Here is an 18,160-nt window from a genome sequence, read left to right as displayed (position 1 = left end):
TTGGTGATTGCACCACCAAAAAACTAAATGAGGTCGAGAATACGGGAGTACTTTTGGTCGGAACTTGAACTTCGGAGACGCGAAAATGTGAGGGGCGCGCCGGAACACACGTGGGCACGTGACCACTTTAGTGATATGAAAGCTACAACGGTGGATTGAAGACATCATGGATATCGCTGAAAATGCTTCATTCTTGATTATACATGTGGCCCCAGATTCGCCAAACTCCTGCCCCCTTGTATCAAACATAGCTTCTCAGAGAATACCCTGCTTTTTCAGATCATCATAGATCCTCTGGGGCATAACGTTACCCTCCGCATCCTCCATCTGGACGACGTTCTCACGAGAATCTTTGTCCTTCTTCTGTTCCTTCTCGAGTTGCTCCCAAAGCGCCATGGCTTCACTGATGCTTGTGATCTCACGGAAGAGGTTGGTGTTTGAGACGATACCCAAACACTTCAAGCCGTAGATGTGTAGTGATTCGGAGAAGTGTTTGTCGAAGGCTCGTCGGCCCATGTAGGTATAGTTTCCACAAATCTCACAATTGTATTCGACGCCCAATCCGTGAAGTTTGTACAGCCAATAAGGAATGGGCTTCCCATCCCATGCGAGTGGTAGCTTCAGTGGGTTGTAAACACGCTCCTCGCCCTCATCTTCTGACTCCTCGCCGGCTGGACCCTCAGGGCCGAAGTTATCCAGTCCAGCAAGCATCGCATCTTGCTCTTGTTGGCGTTCACGCTCTGTCATGCCTTGTCGGCGCTCAACGTTGATTCTTGAAGCCTGACGCTCTCCCTTAACAACCTCCGTCAAGCTTCGAACTACATGCTCGCGACGTGCAACTTCACGCTCCTTCAAACTGTGGGCTGAGGTAGTGATATGTGAAGATGTCTTCTCACCCGATGCACCTGATGCCTTGCGGATCTCAGCCGCTCGAATGTGTTTCTTGGCCGTCAGGTGGTTTCGGTACACGTTCGGGTTTTTGAATTCTTTCTCGCAGTCGGGACACCAAGTACCTTCGCCGGTTCCTTCGGTTGTCGGACCGGAGCCACTTTCGGACTTTTCTGCTGTCCAGCCGGGAATCTCCTTAGCTGACCATTTCTGCTCGAATTCTTCATTGCACTTGGTGAGGAGTTTGTCTGTGTCTTCCAGGGGGCGAACTTTCTTGACGAAGCTTTCAAGATAGCTTGACAGTTCACCAACATATCCAAAGTAACGATCGGAAACTTTGTCTTTGCGCTTGATGGACATGGCTGGAGGTGTGAAAGAGTCGAAATTTTCAAGATATTGGACGTAGGAGAGACGCTTCACACCAGGGAGGTTCAGGTATTGTTCGTGCAGAGCTGTGAGATCCAGGAATTGTCCGAATCCTTCTTCTCCAGTGAACATCTTGTCAAGTGCGCCGAGAGCAGGCTCTCCTTCGCCGGGGTGACGGCGCTTGTAGGCCTGTTCAAGATTTTCGACGGGTTCATTGGGGTACCGCTTGTGGTGATCTTTAATCTCACCAAGTTGCTTGTAGAATTCTTCGAACTGATCGCCGGTCGAGATTGATTGCACTTCTTTTTCCCGCAGCCCATCGGCATCCTTGTAGATTTCAAGCAATCGCTTCGATTGATCCTCAATTCTCTCTAGGAATTGAGCAACTTCATGGTCGCGAGTCAAGCGTTCGCGGATCTGTTAAAACAGTTTTGTTAAAATCGTTATCGACAATTTCGCAACGAAGAACTCACATTTCGCGGCTCCTCCGCCACGCGATCAGCAATAGCCTGCTCCAACCGCTCGAGGTCTTCGTGAATGAATCTTTGGTCTTCGAGCAACATCTTGCAAGCGCAGGTGAGGCCTGGGTACTTTGGAACTGCGCGTAAAGTGAGTCGACAAAGTATCGGGTTGGTCGCAAAATGAAGTCGACGATTGGCAGCTGCAGCTCTCGGGTTGGTCATGTGACCCGAACCACTTCCACCCCGAAAAGTTAAGCCGTTGACCTCACTGACTTCAAGGCTTTCACTTTTCGTGGATCCTCTGTTTATCTCTCTCTACCGCTGAAATAATCAATTATCTACCATGGCGGACGGAATCGACAGACGCGCTGAGGGTATGCCGACCCAACACTTACCAAAATGAGCCCATTGCTAACAGCATCCAGAGCGCATGGAGTTTAACACCTCCAAGGAGGTCACAGTGGCCCCGACCTTCGAGGATATGCACTTGAAAGAGAGTTTACTTCGTGGTGTCTACGCTTACGGATACGAATCGCCCTCGGCCGTGCAATCGCGTGCGATTGTCCAAATCTGCAAAGGTCGCGATACCATCGCCCAAGCCCAGTCCGGTACTGGTAAAACCGCCACATTCGCAATCAGTACACTGCAGATTATCGACACCGTTGTACGGGAGACTCAAGGTATTCATTCACCCGTTAGACCCGGGTATACTTACCTTTTGCTAATGATTGCTCACGACAGCCCTCGTCCTGTCCCCGACTCGCGAACTTGCGACACAAATTCAATCCGTTGTCATGGCTCTCGGTGATTACATGAACGTTCAGTGCCATGCCTGCATTGGAGGAACCAACATTGGCGAGGATATTCGCAAGCTCGACTATGGCCAGCACGTTGTCTCAGGAACTCCCGGTCGTGTGGCTGACATGATTCGTCGCCGTAACCTGCGCACCCGCCACATTAAGATGCTCGTCCTCGATGAAGCCGACGAACTTTTGAACCGCGGTTTCCGCGAACAGATCTACGATGTTTACCGTTACCTGCCCCCTGCGACGCAGGTCGTCGTTGTCTCCGCCACTCTCCCATACGATGTCTTGGACATGACTACCAAGTTCATGACTGATCCCGTTCGTGTTCTGGTTAAGCGTGACGAATTGACTCTGGAGGGTATCAAGCAGTATTTCATTGCTGTCGAGAAGGAGGAGTGGAAGTTCGACACACTCTGTGATCTTTACGATACCCTGACCATCACACAAGCCGTCATTTTCTGCAACACTCGCCGCAAGGTCGACTGGCTCACCGACAAGATGCGTGAGGCCAACTTCACTGTTTCGAGTATGCACGGCGAGATGCCCCAGAAGGAACGTGATAGTATTATGCAAGACTTCCGCCAGGGAAGCTCTCGTGTTCTTATCTCCACTGATGTCTGGGCTCGTGGTATTGATGTTCAACAAGTGTCTCTGGTCATTAACTACGATCTCCCTACCAACCGTGAAAACTACATTCACCGTATTGGTCGCAGTGGTCGTTTCGGCCGCAAGGGTGTGGCTATCAACTTCGTCACCAGTGACGATGTGCGCATTCTTCGTGACATTGAGCTTTACTACTCGACTCAAATTGATGAGATGCCAATGAACGGTAAGCGACGCAACCCTCATACTAGCTTGGATCACACTAACAAATCTTGTCTAGTTGCCGATCTGCTTTCATAATCGCTCTTACCAAACCTCGTGTCTGCGATGTTTCTTCTTTTATCAAAAGCGACTTGGCTTTACTTCTAGGCTTCTAGTTACACCCACCCCTGCGTCGCTGGGACATGCCCCACAATCTGGCGATGGATTCGAAATTGAAAATGCAGGCCAGCTTTTGCGTGGAGGAAAGGGATACATACGTATTTCAGTAAGTTGTTCTTCTCGTCAAGCTACCCTAGGAGGTTACTGACTTTCCATATCACAGCTCAAAAATGCCAACCAATTTGTACATCCTAGGGGGTGTTTACGATTTTGTTTTTTCTTTCACCGTCCCGGGTCTCTGATCTAAGTAGCAGGTTTCGTCGAGTTTGGAGTTTCTCTCTTTTTTTTTTTTTACTTTTCGCAAATAGGGATCATGAATTATGGAAACAATTTACTATTCTCCGTATATTCTATATCCATGATTGACCTTGGGATCACCCGAATGAGCTCCTCGAGTCGATTTATATCCATGGATGGGCGAACACAATAAACTCCGTAGCCATTCGAAAGCCCGAGTGGGTGGATTCGGCCCCAGCCTTGGAATAATTACATTTCCTGGGACCTGATCTACTTCTCCCCCTCTGTCGTTCCAGTGTTGTTCTAGCGATCTTTTTTTTTTTTTTTTTTTTTTTTTTTGGTATGTTGTCTATACTGTAATTAGTTAGAGCCCATCAACCTTGTACAGATACATATATCCATAGGTCCGGGTATATTCACAAGATACAACGCAAGAGAGGAATGAACGTGAAATAGAATAACCTAGGTAGAGTCATGATGGGCATTCTCTGCAATACATAATCAGAAAGTAGTGGTTCTCAAAGCGCTAGTCTGCGTTAACCCATTTGATGAAACCCGGCTCCGGGGAGCAGGGCCTGGACGACTTCTGTTGGAATCTCTCGACCAGCTTCTTGGCATTAGTGATGTCCTGTATGACGGCGGCAAGGTATACTCACATTCTTACTGTATTGTCATCGCCTGCTGATGCAAACATCCCCGGATTGGCGGGATTCCACGATATTGAGTTCACGCAACCTGCAATGTGTCCCTCAAGAGTCTCGACGAGGTTCCCGTTTTCCTTGTGCCAGATGTAAACCTTGGAGTCTGGGAATTGTTAGTAAGATTCGAATATACCGATGTGTAAAATACTCACCCTCACTGCCACTGACGATAAAGTTTTCTGCCGCACCACCGAAGGTGCTGCGAATCACAAATTCGCCTTGTTTCTGGCCTTTGAAGCGACGGACAACAGCGGTGGTCTCCATGTCGACTAGCTGAATCTCGCCCTCGGCCAGATTTATGAGCATATGTCGAGAATCTTGGCTGATGGCAACGGAGGTCGGTTTACTGGGGAGTGGGAGACAGTAGTCTTCATCATATGTATGAAGATTGTACACATGAATCTTGGCTTCCGTATCGGCGGCGACGAGACGTCGTCCATCGGCGCTGATAGCACAGTCTTGCACACGATATCCGCTTTTCCATACGTGTATGGACTCGCCACGCATACCCCAGCGACGAAGCTGTGAATCGGCATCAAGAGATGCTATTATGAAGGATTCGCCATCTGGCGCCCAGGCTGCCGCCGTTACTGGTTGGCGATGGTGGTTAATAGTGAGCAAGCAGCGACCGGTCTGAAACGGTGGCAGTCCAAGTTAGCTTGTTTTGAACATTAATAGGACAGCATATTGTGTTATCATACCTCAACACTCCATACTCGAGCCTTGTTATCTTGTGAGCAGGTAATCAACTTGGTATCATCCGGACTCCAACTGGCAAAGGCCACGCCCTCCTCGTGTTCTGTGAGCCTATGAAGAACACTGAAATTGGCCGTATTGTAGATAAGCACGTTGTGGTCCTTGCCAGCAGTGACCAGCTTCGAGCCATCATGGGAGAATTCGCAATACCACACTTCATCAGAATGGTGAGTCAAGTCCACACTGACCTCTAAAGGAAAGTCATTTCGGTCGCACATGTGGTCTGAGTAAAGTGACGGAGACTCAGCAGTGTTATGATATAAACAGTTGTTGATCTGAGTCGACTTGACATGATCTAACAGAATCGCGAGACGATGCTGGGGAATCATCACAGACGGAGAAATGGACTCTGCGGCTCAGTTAGCAACTTTGTGTTACCATGCACATCCCAAGGTCATCCTTACTCGACAGCTCGCCAAGAAGTCGTTCGCGCGATAAACTGACGGGCCCATCCCACCCTGCTTGATCATGTAATAGCTCGGTTGGGCACATGAGAAGACTAGATGAAGAAATGAGTCAACCGTACACCTTGAGAACCGTATCTTGACGTACCTTGAAAGCGCATGAAGACGATCGACATCAAAGTTCAAGGGCGTTAGCTCTTGACGAAGAACACTAAGTGCCGCAGCCAGATCGCGCCCTTCTAGTAGCTCAAGGAACTTCTGTTGTCGTAGGTAGAACAGCATTTCGTTTCTGTCGGCCTCGGCGGCTAGGACTAGAGTCTCCTCAGGTGGAGGTTTTCGATCTGGTTGGAATTCAGCATTTTGGAATGACTGAATCAAGATCCTCTCGGCCTCCACCCATCTACCACCCAGCACAGCACTCCGGAACGTTGCAACACCCGAGGTTTCTAGCTCGAAGCCGCTTTCCGAGCTCAGCTGTGCCGCCGACGACGTATAACCCAGCTCATGTAGGCTCTGTATCAGAATCCGCGTCACCTCCTCCCGATTATGACCATAGTAGGTGGAAGAATTAGCTGGCGCTGTGGAGCCGTTCGTGTGAGTGGTATGAGAGTTGCCGTTGGCGGAGGTCGATTGCCCGTTGAGAGCGGCCTTTCTCGGAGTTGGAGGGTATGACCCATTCGAAGCCTCCGGAAAGCCGTTTTCTGTCTTGATACCATCTGAACGCATGATTACCAGGCGCCTGCGCTTGGGGGAGGGCGATCGGCCGTCCGGTCGGCCAAAATGGCTGGGGTAATCTGGGGGAGCGGGTTCACGTGCAGATCCCGCGGGAGCTTCTGTTGCGGATGAAGAGCCCTGGGTATCCGGACTTGAATGACGGCGACGGCGGTTCGCGCGAGATGGAGTCGACAGTTGAGGTGCGGTGGGGAGGTATTCGGGCGACTGGGGGCCGGGAATGGCTGCCGAGGAAGCTGGATTGACGGGGAAAGGAGGATCAGGGTGGTCGGGGGCGATAAAGGGGTGTGATGAATTGTTAGCCAGTTCGACAGAGTCTCTAGATCTGCCCAATCTCCTGGCTCTTTGGAAGAACCAGGTGAGCAGATCTCAAGCGGGTATCTGATAAGTAATCGCCCGGGAGCTCCGTCACAAGATCCAGATGATCGACTAAGCAAACGAGGCACAGATCACTTTCGGAAATTCGCCAGTGCAATGAAGCGCAGACTCCGCTCTGAGGAACCGGGGGAGTTCTGTTCTGTCGGGTGGGGATAGGCTTGTTCTCGGCGGTCATAGGCTGCTTATCGAAGCTCTTCGTTGAATCACCGCTTTCAACGGTGAACAAATAGTCAAAAGGCGTGCGAGAGAAAGAAGGTTCGCGTTGGGTTAATCTAGAATAGCACTTGATTGATAGCACTGAGCACTTTCATGCTTGGCAATTTTGTGTGTACTTTCCACCAAAAAAAGACGAAGTGATGGTCTAGTTAATAGCTGCTTGGGCTGTGCTTTGTTACCGGGTTTGCCGCCCAAAAAGATACAACTATATAACAAGCTCATCATATCTCACCACGCATTACGGAGGAGAGAATAAATGACACAGCACAGACATCCCTATAATACTCTTGAACAGCGGTGACCTGTACTTTTCCCAACGGTGATCTATAGAGCTCCGAGCTCTGACCTTTTTAGGTTGCAACGGCCCAGCATCTCCTTCAACTGGTGACTTCGAATGTCTCACCTGAGGTGCAAATCCACCGGGCGGGTTCTATTCGTTTTATTCAATTTAGGGTTCCCCACTGACGCCATCATGATGCTGTTGTAGGCCTTAATATCCTGTGGCTGTGAGCATTCAAATCAAGCGGCTAATTACTCCGTATAGAAGAACATGTTTTCCAACGACTGCCCGGGCAAACGCTTATATCTCAGCAAGTACAATGGAGCTCATGAATCCGTTATGAGGTCTGTGCATTCGTAAGATTAAACAAGGGGAGAAGCTTTCATAGACACATAAATTGGCATATACCTACCTTTAATTGGCTTGTTATATACCAGCCTTGTCCCTAGGCCACGCCTGCAGACTTCCGAGGTCGTACCAAGGAGTAGCTTATCTCTTAAATCCCGGGTGAGGATCATACACGTTGTGATCACACCGTATCCTGCTCAGAATACTCCACCTGCTCCACCTGCCCCTTGAGCTCCACTTCTGCGATCCCTGTGGTCGGGGGTAGTTTGGACAGTTTGTTTGCCATCTGAACTGTTTCCAAGATGGAGATATCATGTTGAAACAGGTCATCCAAGCTCTCTAAACTCCGTCCCATGGTCTCGGGATAGAGGAAGTAGACCGATCCCACGAAGGTAAGACCGATGATCGCATACACAATATAGTACTGATACCCGATATTTGCCAGCGCAACGGGGGTAACCATTTGTACCACAAAGTTCCTGAGCCATTTATTAGTTTGTTGGTCAGAAAGGGGCTGGGCAAGGACATACCAAATCCAGTGATTTGCTGTTGAGATAGAAGTCATGGCTACACGGAGCCTAATCGGTGCCACCTCCGTACAGTACAGAAAACTTGGCCCCAAAAGTCCGATGGGGAAGAAGAAGTTAAACAAGAAGAGAAAAAATGCATCGGCGATGGAGGCGGCGTGATTCTTTGATGAAAAGCTGGATGTAATAGCCATGCATGCCTGGCATAGCGTTACACCAACCCCACAAAAGAGGAACAACTTCCTTCGACCGAAGCGATCGATAGTGAAGAAGGAAACGAAAGACGCAAGGAACTTCCAAGTCAACGCACTGGCGCCAAGGATTCGAGACAGGGGGCCAGATAAGCCCAGATTCTCACGGAAGATTGTGGTTGTGTACGTGCTGATCACACTGGCGCCAGTCATTTGAATCCAAAACTGTATCCCCATGCACAGCATAAAGCGATAGAAGAGTTTTCCATCTTTCATGGTGAAGATGTCTCTAAATGAGGCAGCTGTTTGAGCAGTCTCTTCCAATGAAAACTCAATGGAAGCAACCTCCCGTTGGACCTCGGGTGTGTCGCAACCAGTATCTCTGATACGTGCGAGCTCTCTGACTGCCTTATCCCGTTGACCGATACGAACGAGCCAGCGAGGCGATTCTGGGAATAAGAAGACTGATGAAATCAGAGCGATGGACAGGACAGCCGGCATTGCCACGGGCACCCGCCATGATGCAGAGTACTGGTCCATGTGGGAGAACCCAAAATTAACCCAATAGCTTGTTGCGTAGCCGCTGCTGATAAAGATGCCATCGATGACAACATGCTTTCCCCGATTTGTTGGCTGCGAACATTCGGCTTGCCAGATTGGTACGATGGTGAAGAGAATACCGATGCCGATGCCTATGATGATACGTCCGACAATCAATTGTGGAAGTTGGAACGAAGTGCAAGAGATAATTTCACCAATCAAAGTGGATATTCCACCCACAAAGATGGTCCTTCGCCGACCAAGCACATCGCCCATGAAGGAGCAGGACAACGAGCCCGCTAGTCCTCCGAGTGTGAAGGAGGAGACATAGACGCCTTGTATGACAGAATTCTGAGACTTGGTCCCTGCTATCGTGTGGATGGTATCGATTTGGGGGAATGATTTGGTCCAGCTTTCGAAAGAGAGTAATCCTCCGACATTCACTTGGTTATAACCGAAAAGAAAGAACGAGGGAAAGACCACAAAGACCACCTGCGCGATATACAAGGCTCGTCCTCGAAACATTGTTTGTGAAAACTTGCAACTCATATTCGAAGAGCTCCCAGGTGTCGGAAATGGCTTTTTTATATGTCAGTTCAGCCATCATCGAGGGGGAGCCACTTCCTGGACATGATTCGAGACCCTCAATTCCCCAGTTCCCCAATTTCTTCCTCCCCCGCGAGCTGGGGCTTTGTGTGGGGTGACTTGGCAACATCCTAATTGTCCTATACGAATCCAATGGTCTTGAATTGGTTTCAAATGGTCCCACTGGGACGATTATGGGACGATTCAGATTGGTCGTTCCCTTTGTCTAAGCTCCACCATATAAGCCCATCTCTCGGCAATGGGCGAGGGCCCGAGCCGTAATTTACTAGGCTATATGGAAGTCCTTTGTTTTTGATTAGCCGAGAAAGTCGTGTCAGATTGCGGGGAGAATTGCTCTACAACGCAGCACTAGCTTTGCTTTCATTGGAAGTTTCCATCAAATCTTATTTTTTTGAAGGACACCAAAGAGCATCGAAGAAGCTACGGGGTGATGTGGTAGAGGTAAAGCAGCAAAACTGGCACCAACTAATTAATTCATACTCTGCGCTGATAGGTAATTTCAAGAATGAGACGTAGATTGATACGAAAATGACTACTAGAAGCTTTGGTAAAATGCTAGTATAGCTCCGACTACATGGTGGTCCGCGAGAATTTTGAAAACCTGGGCAACAATATACCATCTCTCCTCTCCTTGGCTTGGATGTAATATACCTTGGATCTGAGGCTTGTCATACGCCACCAAGCCGAAGTAGCCGAAGTTCTAAGACCAAGACCCGAGGGTATCCTAATTTGAACTACATTAAATCTTCGCACACATCTGTCGTAGACGCGATTCAACGACTACTGAGAACAACCAAAAGTTACCTACATCAAAGTCCAAAATCGTCTCTGATTGAGTAACTCAATAAAGGATATTATCATGGTTAAGCTGGCAAGCACAATTGATGCCTGAAATCGATGTTTCCTTAGTTAAGTATTAGCCTTATGGCGTGCTTCCTTTCCACCAGGGTACCCCAGATTTCCCCACAACTCACAACTACTCTGGCTCAAGTGCCTATTGATATATTGAAGACTCTTAACCCATCTATGCACTTTTCTTCTTTTTTATCTTGCCTGTATAGATGTGAACATGGTGGTTGATGTCAAGAGGTCATGTGCTCTTTCGCTGACGCCACTATGACGACGCGAGCCTAAACCTCGAAAACCCCCTATAAAAGCCACAAAATCGTGCCGAGAGGGCCATTTCTATAAACTCCCAAATTGCTTTATTTCCAAGAAATTCTTGAAAGCCTTCCTCAACCAAACTACCTTTCACCTATCATGGCTTGTGATTGCGGATCTAGCTGCACCTGCACCGGCGGTGCCCAAAGCTGCTCTTGCGGTAACACCTGCACCTGCAAGGGATGCGGAGTACGTGTTATACCATCTTCTTTCTGAAACTGACAAAGACTGACAGCCGTTTTCCACAGAAATAAATCTTTCAATCGAAACATTCCAACCCCATTCCAGTCTTTGTGTGGATATAAAGGTGATGATGATATGATAGGGTTGACGATGATGAAATGTGATGCCATATTGAAAATCATGACCGACTTTTTCAAGTCCGACATATAAAATTGATTCCAAGGTATCATGCTTCATGCCGTGCGTAGAGACATGTGCCGCCTTTCCCGGGTATCACTAACTGGTAGACTGCATCATCTCAGCTTGTGTGACCGCCAGTAGCTGTAGTTGCTGAGATTGCGTCGCATGTCGAGTACCGAACGACGGATGTAGTCATAGACCTCATGTTTCCGGTCTCGTGTACATAGTTTTAGGTGATGTGCATCGAGAGGTTACAAATTATACTACTCGCTAGAGAGTAGCAATCAATTCGAGACCTGGAAGGTATGGTTTAGACCGGGTTTGTCTTATCTTTTCTATGTGCTGCAGCTGGTATCAAAGTATCACCCGAGGCCAAAGGTCCACACCACCCATAGTTATCGCATCGGCATTGCTCGTAGGTTGGACAGCTAGAGGACCGTTAGCAGGTGGTGAAACAAGAGAACTAAGCTGAACCCACTAGACAGCTTCCATGCCAAAGACCACATGCCAGACTACCTCGAATACCCATCCAACGCCATAACTATTCACAATCTGTGCACTTCCTTTGTCGATCCAGTTCATCATCCGCTCGTAGTCGCTCCTCGGTCGTTTTGGGATCTGATCCCGACTCACTGCAAATTGGGCGCAGCAGACACCTCCTATGACATCAGGAACCGGTCCCACGCCAAAGAGCTCCTGGTATATTTGCGGGAAATAGGCTCGCGAGTCACGGTTCTTGAAATCGATTTGGGTTGGATTGTTGGGATGGACGTGACTCGGACACCCCGGTGAATGCAGACATCGTAGGTTAACGTAGCCTTTTGCTTTTACGGCTTCGGGCCGTAGATTCTGCAACACAGCCTTTGTTTTCGGTCCAAATAAATCGTTATGACGCTGCATTTCCCCGGCGTGGATGAATATTGAAATTGGAGGCAAGTGGTCGTAGTTGTCTAGAACGTAAGAGAGGTACGCCGAAGCTTCGCGGCCGCGAGAGGAATGGGGGACGAGCAAATCTTTCTCGAGCCTTTTGCTCATAGAGTAGATGAATGGTGTCGTGTCGGGACTGTCGCGTATGATATTGTTAGTGACAGGAAGTATGGCAATGGAGTCGTGCGTTTACTGGGCCTGAAGATACTCCTGGAGCCACTTCACATTGTCTGCGCGTATCTTTGGCATGACCACAGCGATAGCTGTGGAGCCCCAGCTAAATTTCTTCATTCTATGAAGAATCTCAGGTTGTACTTTGTTCTCATCTATCCGGTCTATCAAAATCAGCAACAATCGTCAGCCTCTTGGGTCAGAGCTTCGGGTAGTTGTGGTCATAGCATACCTTTGTAAAAGCCATGTAATCCTAGTATCACAAAGACTACCCAAAGGAGGGCCAGCAGCGCTACTATCAGGGGGTGTTGGCCAACCCACAAGCTTAGCAGCCTTCGAAATCGTCTTGGGTGGCCATTGTGATATGACCCGCTTGGCCTCCGACCGAAGATCCGACATAACATATCTGATGAGCAGGAATAGTAAGCATAAGCAAAAGTGATAAACGTAAAAGTAACACCGCAAGAGGAAAGGCACGCGAGAGCAAACAAAAGAGTAGGCTGAGAGAGCAAGATGTCCTAGGCCTCAGCCCAAAGGTCACATAGTACACTCAGGTATCATGGCCTGGGTCCATGTTTGCATCCATCATGATTGTAGACAATTTTTATATGTAGTACAAGAAGACATCCAACAGTGTTGTCATCGCATTACCTTCTATTCCACCCTTTCCTTGCTGGATGGTTAGTAAATTTCTCATCGCCATCGCTTCAGAAATCGGTTGCTGGGAATTGAAAGAGCTGTGGCGTATCTCTCAACAGCTCATACGACATATCCCACTGTAGGCATTTTGGTACGATAAAAACAAGTGTTTGATTGCGCGGGTACATGTGACTCCGTTTGTATACATATGCCCATATGCGTGCTTCCAAATGTCGAATTAACTTCGTTTGGATACCAACTGCGGAAAAATGAGTTGTACTCCTGGGCATGGGCTCCCCAGCATGGAAAAAGCGGACCGTCAGGTGGTTTACCGAGCTGTTTCATCTCATTGATTGATATACACGTCCTCTGTACTCCTTAGTATTTATTCCCTGGAGAATCTAACCCCCAAGGGTTCGGAAAAAAGGGGTTCCCCGCTTACTTTCACGCTCTGAATTTCAATTGTAGGCATTCTCGACCAGTAACACAAAAAAACCCTTAGTTTTGCGGACAGCCCTGGAAGCTATAATGAAAGTCAAATTTCTGTAGCACAGAACTTGGTTAGTGTCAGCGACACAAGTCAGGGTTCGTGAGATTGTCGTGAAGTCTTTGGCAGGCAAGGGCTGCGGCACTTGGAAATGAATACCTGAACATCCAAATTTGTCAAAAATTTAGGATTGGTCCGGACTTTCTACTGATTCATGTGCTATTACTTCATCTGTTACGAGCCACGTTTGCTCTCATCTCTCAGAAATTGGCTATCAAATATGTATACCTCCGTCCAAGTGTATAGAAAATCAGATAAGTGGGGAGATTGCTGTGTCACTTTCCTCCCTTGGCCTCAAGAATGTTCTTCTCTTCATTTTTGAAAGCGACAGGGTCTATGGACGCAACAATCTGGTTTCAACAATGGAGTTAAGTGATTACAGCAGACCTTCAATTTGGTGGATGAATCTTTCTCACGTTTGAGATGATCCTTGAAACCAAGTCTCTTTACCGAACAATGTGCCTATAAAATCTTCAGTTGGGGGGTTGAAATGAGAGCGTGATTACTATTTCTCTGCAACATCTCCAAAGCTCTTTCCTAGCCGGAGAAATATCAACAAGCCATCGCCGCTATTCACGAGTACGTCGAATTGGAGTCGTTTAACATGAAATTGTACGGAGCCATCATTTTCACTGCTTTCTTTGTTCTGGTCTTCGCTGTGCCTATAACTCGGACGTTGAAGACTGGTCTTACTTCAATCCCTCTAGGCGAGCGCTCTCAGGTCAACGACTGTCTCGATTCGACCTTTGACGATCAATCCTCGAATGCCTCCCCCTCGTCGCCGACTGCCTGAAGATTGCTTCGAACATTTCCGGTGGCGGAAGTTGGACGATTTTGAGCGGTTCCCAGCATCAGCTTGTTCAATATGGCACCTGTGCGTTTGGTGTGACCTATAACAGGCCGATAAACCCAGCCATCATGCACCTTGGGAATCAAGATATCATAGACTTGATCAAGGATTCGATCAAGAAGTTTGAGTGGTACGGCAAGGTTGGTAGTAAGGGCATGATGAAATGCAAGGTTAACAACGGGGACCATCAAATCGTTAGATGGGGACTTTACCACAACTGAGAAAAGGCCCATTGACTGACCAGGCACTGGAGACCTGACTCATAGACAACCAGGATCATGGTTTAGCCTGTGCATTGTGAAATGAATCAGATATCATTGAAAATGTTCATGTGAAGCTGTTCAAGTGGAAACACTCCATTATTCTCTGTAGAAAGACTGCGTTGGTTGTATCTGGCTTTCGACCATTTAGCAGGCCTACAAACTCATTGAGCAATCGAGAGTATATGAGTAGACTGTTTCTGCTGTCTGCGTCCTTCGGGATCTCGGGAAAGTTCAGCACCGAAGCACCTCCAATTCCCGAGCGTGGGGGTGTGATGCGAGAGTCGTCATCGGTCCATCTGCTTCATAACAGTAGAGCAATTTGTATGGTTAGGAGGCACGAGCAATTCTATGTTGCTTCCCAAAGCTGATCAAATCAGCCTGTGATGACTTGATTTTTTGTAGTGCGTCTGCAAACAATGGGAGTACTCCAGTGTGGGGGATCCTCGGGTAATCGGTCGGAGCAACACCGAGTGCCCACTCTCCAAAACATCCGTGGATACAGTCCTGTTCCCAAGAGCTCAGCTTGTCTCTCTTTCAACAGCTCAATCAGAGAGTATACTTTTGTGCCTTTACAATGTCTTCACCTATCGCCCTCCGCTCCGCCCTCACAGCCACCCCAGTGTCGTACGGCTTCTGGTTGACGTACGTTGAACCCCGCATTTCGGGAGGGGCACCCCAACATTGATGCTGTTGCCAAATAGCACTTCAATTGAAGCCCTGATCAGATCGCGAAGCACCAAATACTGACTTTGCACCTGTAGTTTGCCCAGTGCCGGTGTCGCAAGGACCATTCTCCGCCGCAGCCCACAGTACACCGAAGGTGGTTTCAGTTGGGTGTTGGTCGACGCTGAGCATGGATTGATTAACGACAGCCACTACTACGATGTCCGTCAATTGAAAAAGAGGAAAACCAACGGTATACTGACTGATTGCAGCTTACAAACGCCATCGGCCACGAGGGGGTCAGCCCAATCATCCGTGTTCCCTGGCCTGAAGAATGGATGATCAAGCGTGCTCTCGATGCTGGCGCGCATGGAATCATGACCCCGATGTGTCACTCTGCAGTATGTCATAGTGTGCTGATTTGAGTTTGTTCCTGGAGTATTAATCTTCAATCCACAGGAGGACGCTGCCAAGGTCGTTAGCTACTGCAAGTACCCGCCTGTTGGAGTCCGCGGATACGGACCGATGTTTGCGCCACATGCATTCCCAGGTGTGAAGCCTGGCGAGTATGACGAAAAGACACACGGTGAAGTGCTTGTGATCGTGCAGATCGAGTCCCGACCTGGTGTCGAGAACGTGGAGAAGATCGCGGCTGTTGAGGGTCTAGATGTGCTTTTCATTGGTGAGCCAACAGAACTTGGAGTTTGCATGACTATCTCTGACGAAATTCACACACAGGACCATTTGACCTTGCTAAGCAGATGCGCGTTACTCGTGGTGGCGAAGAGCATGAGGCTGCTATCCAGCGTGTTCTGAGTGCCGCCAAGTCTTCGGGGAAGAAGGCTGCCATCTTCTGTACGTCATACTCCCAAGGCATTGCGTGCCTGACTAACAAGTTGCAGGCTCCGACGGTGACGATGCGCTTCGCCGCGTCCAGCAAGGCTTTGATATGGTCTCCATCACAACTGACGTTGCTGTATTTGGAGACGGCATGTTGCGCGAACTTGAAAAGGCCAAAGGTTCTTCAAAGCCCGAAGCTAAGCGGGAGGGCTATTGAGTTTACAAGGGATGCCTTGTATGTACATAGAACGCATTCTTCAATGCAATGATTTGAAGTGTATATGGAATTCATGATGGCAATGTTTCACCAATGCATCCGAGCCAACCCATTGACCTTTGCAATGATTGCAACAAATCTGTATGCACTTCAGCCTTGGATACTCTCTTAGATGACTGGAATCATCCTCGCCGCAAAGACAAAGCCCATACACATAATTACCACTGCCACGAAGGCGCAAAGCAGACCCAGGCGAGCCAGGCTTTCAATGCCAGGTCTGACAAAGCTTGTACTCCGCCGCTTTCCAAGGCGAGTCGTCCGAGTCAAAGTGGGCACGTATTTGAAGTCGAACCGTGATTCCTCCCCAAGACCCATTTTCTCGTCAAGGATCATCCTGTAAAAATATTTGCGACGAATCTAACGAAATCATACGTCAGTAAAGCTCTGCAATCTTACGGATTTCGGAATGGATTACCGCAATCATCGTCTTATCCAGAAAGGCTATTCTTGGGATGATATATGAGACTGCCATTACCCAGAAGCAGTACCCCCATATCAACAGCCGGTAGTAAAGGTTGGATCGAGGGATCTCAAGCTGGTCTGACAACAGTTCGCCATTGAGTAGTCGGCTCATAGCTTCCATGAATTCTTTGGAAGCATACGTTGGTGCCGTGTTCTCCAAACCAAGAATGATATTCTTTGCGAGAACTTTGCCAATCTCCGAAGGATTAATTTCCGAGACTAGAAGCGACTCCATCATGGCCCGAGCCTTGGTCGTGCTCTCGAATGGCTCCGTGGGAGTCCCCATGTAGTACGCCACGAGTCTCCATAGCGCGATGTAGTCCTCTATCTCTTGTTGACTGAGATATATGCCTTGACGTGGAAGACCTAACCAGACCACCGAGCTGCAAAACGTGTTGATTGTTCCGATGCAGTCAAGGTCATTGACCGGCGTTCCATATTTGTCGATATCATAATACTCAGGTTGTTGGCCCACCAGACTGAGGATCTTCAACCGCACGGACGAGTGGAGCAATCGAACTCGCACCGATGAGATGTGACCCTCTCCTCCTGGCTTCATTCCTTCCACTGAGCTATTGACTTGGAGTATGTGTTGAAGAGTCTCGAGCAGCCTTCTGCGCACAACCTTGGCCCCGAAGCCGCCGGTTCTGGCGAGGGTTTCCACGACACGTATCGCTCCCCTGTATGTGTCAGTAACTGACTCGGCGTGTGTCAGTGCAAAAGACTTGTGTACATCCCACCTAGCAAGCTTTCAAAGCTTAGCTGTCAAGCAAGTTAGCTCCCAAAATAGGCCACATCAAACTCCAAGATAAACAACTCACTGCGTTGAGAATCGGAAGGCCGTAGCGGAAGAAAACATCCTGGCCACGCTGGATCTGTGCCCAATCTACCCACTTGGGGACTGTGTTGATCTCAGTCCAGAGCTCCTTGAGTAACGGTTCGTCATCCGCATGATCCCGTAAGAGACCATAAAGATCCTTCTTAGGCGGTCCTTTGTTGACTGTATCGGTCAGTGGGATTTCGTTCAGTCGCTCGACACACCGATCGGCCAGGGTATCGTAGGTATACGTCAAAGGCCGGAGACCATCCGCAGCTGAATGAAGGTCAGTCCAATGAAAAGAGTAGTTCCAGTAGTGACACTCGGTGCGGTTTCCGCTTTTAGGGCTTTTCAGGGCCATGCTTGTGATTCAAGGAAGTTAAGAATCAACGAGCATCAGTACTAGAGGCCTTGAATTTGGAATGCTTGGAATATGCAGAATTACGGTCTTATATTCTACGTGGCGAAGATATGTTGTTACCGTGGTCCACGGTCCGGGGAGAGGGGTTAGGGCATTGGTCCATTCGCATGTGAAGCCTTTCAGCCACTCAGATCATCGACCCCGGATTTTCTATGTGCCAAGCGAGCTGTCAAATGCTAATTGGAAGGAGAATTCCTCACATGCTCGTCGGAACTGATCTCGTGAACAACCGATCTACGTTCGCGGTGACCCTCAAGCTGACCTTCGCTTAATTGTTGGATCTCCAGGACTTTGAGCGGCCTTTGTTCTGTCTTGCTCTTTGTTATAGTTCTTGACAA

General features: G+C 48.6%; 8 protein-coding genes across 8 annotated transcripts; 2 read left to right on the top strand and 6 right to left on the bottom strand.

Moving 5' to 3' along the window:
- Positions 1–255: 255 nt before the first annotated feature.
- N7506_011003 (SF3a splicing factor complex subunit PRP9) lies at positions 256–1,817 on the bottom strand (the record flags this gene model as incomplete). The annotated part of the gene is made up of 2 exons (XM_056960296.1): positions 256–1,671; positions 1,728–1,817. 2 exons carry the CDS (start codon positions 1,815–1,817, stop codon positions 256–258), a joined length of 1,506 nt encoding a protein of 501 aa, XP_056806451.1.
- A 241-nt stretch (positions 1,818–2,058) lies between these two features.
- N7506_011002 (ATP-dependent RNA helicase eIF4A) lies at positions 2,059–3,424 on the top strand (the record flags this gene model as incomplete). Its single annotated transcript, XM_056960295.1, has 4 exons — positions 2,059–2,089; positions 2,141–2,395; positions 2,457–3,350; positions 3,405–3,424. The coding sequence occupies 4 exons, from the start codon at positions 2,059–2,061 to the stop codon at positions 3,422–3,424; spliced, it is 1,200 nt and encodes a 399-aa protein (XP_056806450.1).
- Positions 3,425–4,394: 970 nt separating this feature from the next.
- On the bottom strand, positions 4,395–7,168 carry N7506_011001 (WD40 repeat domain-containing protein; the record flags this gene model as incomplete). Its single annotated transcript, XM_056960294.1, has 6 exons — positions 4,395–4,546; positions 4,596–5,076; positions 5,145–5,548; positions 5,604–5,698; positions 5,752–6,676; positions 7,162–7,168. The coding sequence occupies 6 exons, from the start codon at positions 7,166–7,168 to the stop codon at positions 4,395–4,397; spliced, it is 2,064 nt and encodes a 687-aa protein (XP_056806449.1).
- Positions 7,169–7,738: 570 nt separating this feature from the next.
- Positions 7,739–9,340, bottom strand: N7506_011000 (uncharacterized protein; the record flags this gene model as incomplete). The annotated part of the gene is made up of 1 exon (XM_056960293.1): positions 7,739–9,340. The coding sequence occupies one exon, from the start codon at positions 9,338–9,340 to the stop codon at positions 7,739–7,741; it is 1,602 nt and encodes a 533-aa protein (XP_056806448.1).
- Positions 9,341–11,422: 2,082 nt separating this feature from the next.
- N7506_010999 (DUF3431 domain-containing protein) lies at positions 11,423–11,980 on the bottom strand (the record flags this gene model as incomplete). The annotated part of the gene is made up of 1 exon (XM_056960292.1): positions 11,423–11,980. One exon carries the CDS (start codon positions 11,978–11,980, stop codon positions 11,423–11,425), a length of 558 nt encoding a protein of 185 aa, XP_056806447.1.
- Positions 11,981–13,982: 2,002 nt separating this feature from the next.
- On the bottom strand, positions 13,983–14,359 carry N7506_010998 (uncharacterized protein; the record flags this gene model as incomplete). The annotated part of the gene is made up of 2 exons (XM_056960291.1): positions 13,983–14,285; positions 14,321–14,359. 2 exons carry the CDS (start codon positions 14,357–14,359, stop codon positions 13,983–13,985), a joined length of 342 nt encoding a protein of 113 aa, XP_056806446.1.
- Positions 14,360–14,916: 557 nt separating this feature from the next.
- N7506_010997 (HpcH/HpaI aldolase family protein) lies at positions 14,917–16,062 on the top strand (the record flags this gene model as incomplete). The annotated part of the gene is made up of 6 exons (XM_056960290.1): positions 14,917–14,984; positions 15,104–15,227; positions 15,278–15,406; positions 15,465–15,687; positions 15,744–15,860; positions 15,908–16,062. The coding sequence occupies 6 exons, from the start codon at positions 14,917–14,919 to the stop codon at positions 16,060–16,062; spliced, it is 816 nt and encodes a 271-aa protein (XP_056806445.1).
- A 168-nt stretch (positions 16,063–16,230) lies between these two features.
- Positions 16,231–17,762, bottom strand: N7506_010996 (oxygenase MpaB family protein; the record flags this gene model as incomplete). The annotated part of the gene is made up of 4 exons (XM_056960289.1): positions 16,231–16,479; positions 16,538–17,264; positions 17,318–17,346; positions 17,406–17,762. The coding sequence occupies 4 exons, from the start codon at positions 17,760–17,762 to the stop codon at positions 16,231–16,233; spliced, it is 1,362 nt and encodes a 453-aa protein (XP_056806444.1).
- Between the last annotated feature and the right edge of the window lie 398 nt (positions 17,763–18,160).

Source organism: Penicillium brevicompactum (assembly GCF_028827555.1).
Source record: "Penicillium brevicompactum strain IBT 35665 chromosome Unknown utg000007l_segment0_segment0, whole genome shotgun sequence".
Lineage (NCBI taxonomy): Eukaryota > Fungi > Ascomycota > Eurotiomycetes > Eurotiales > Aspergillaceae > Penicillium > Penicillium brevicompactum.
Note: the sequence above shows the minus strand (reverse complement) of the source record. Positions and strands in the feature narration are given on the sequence as shown.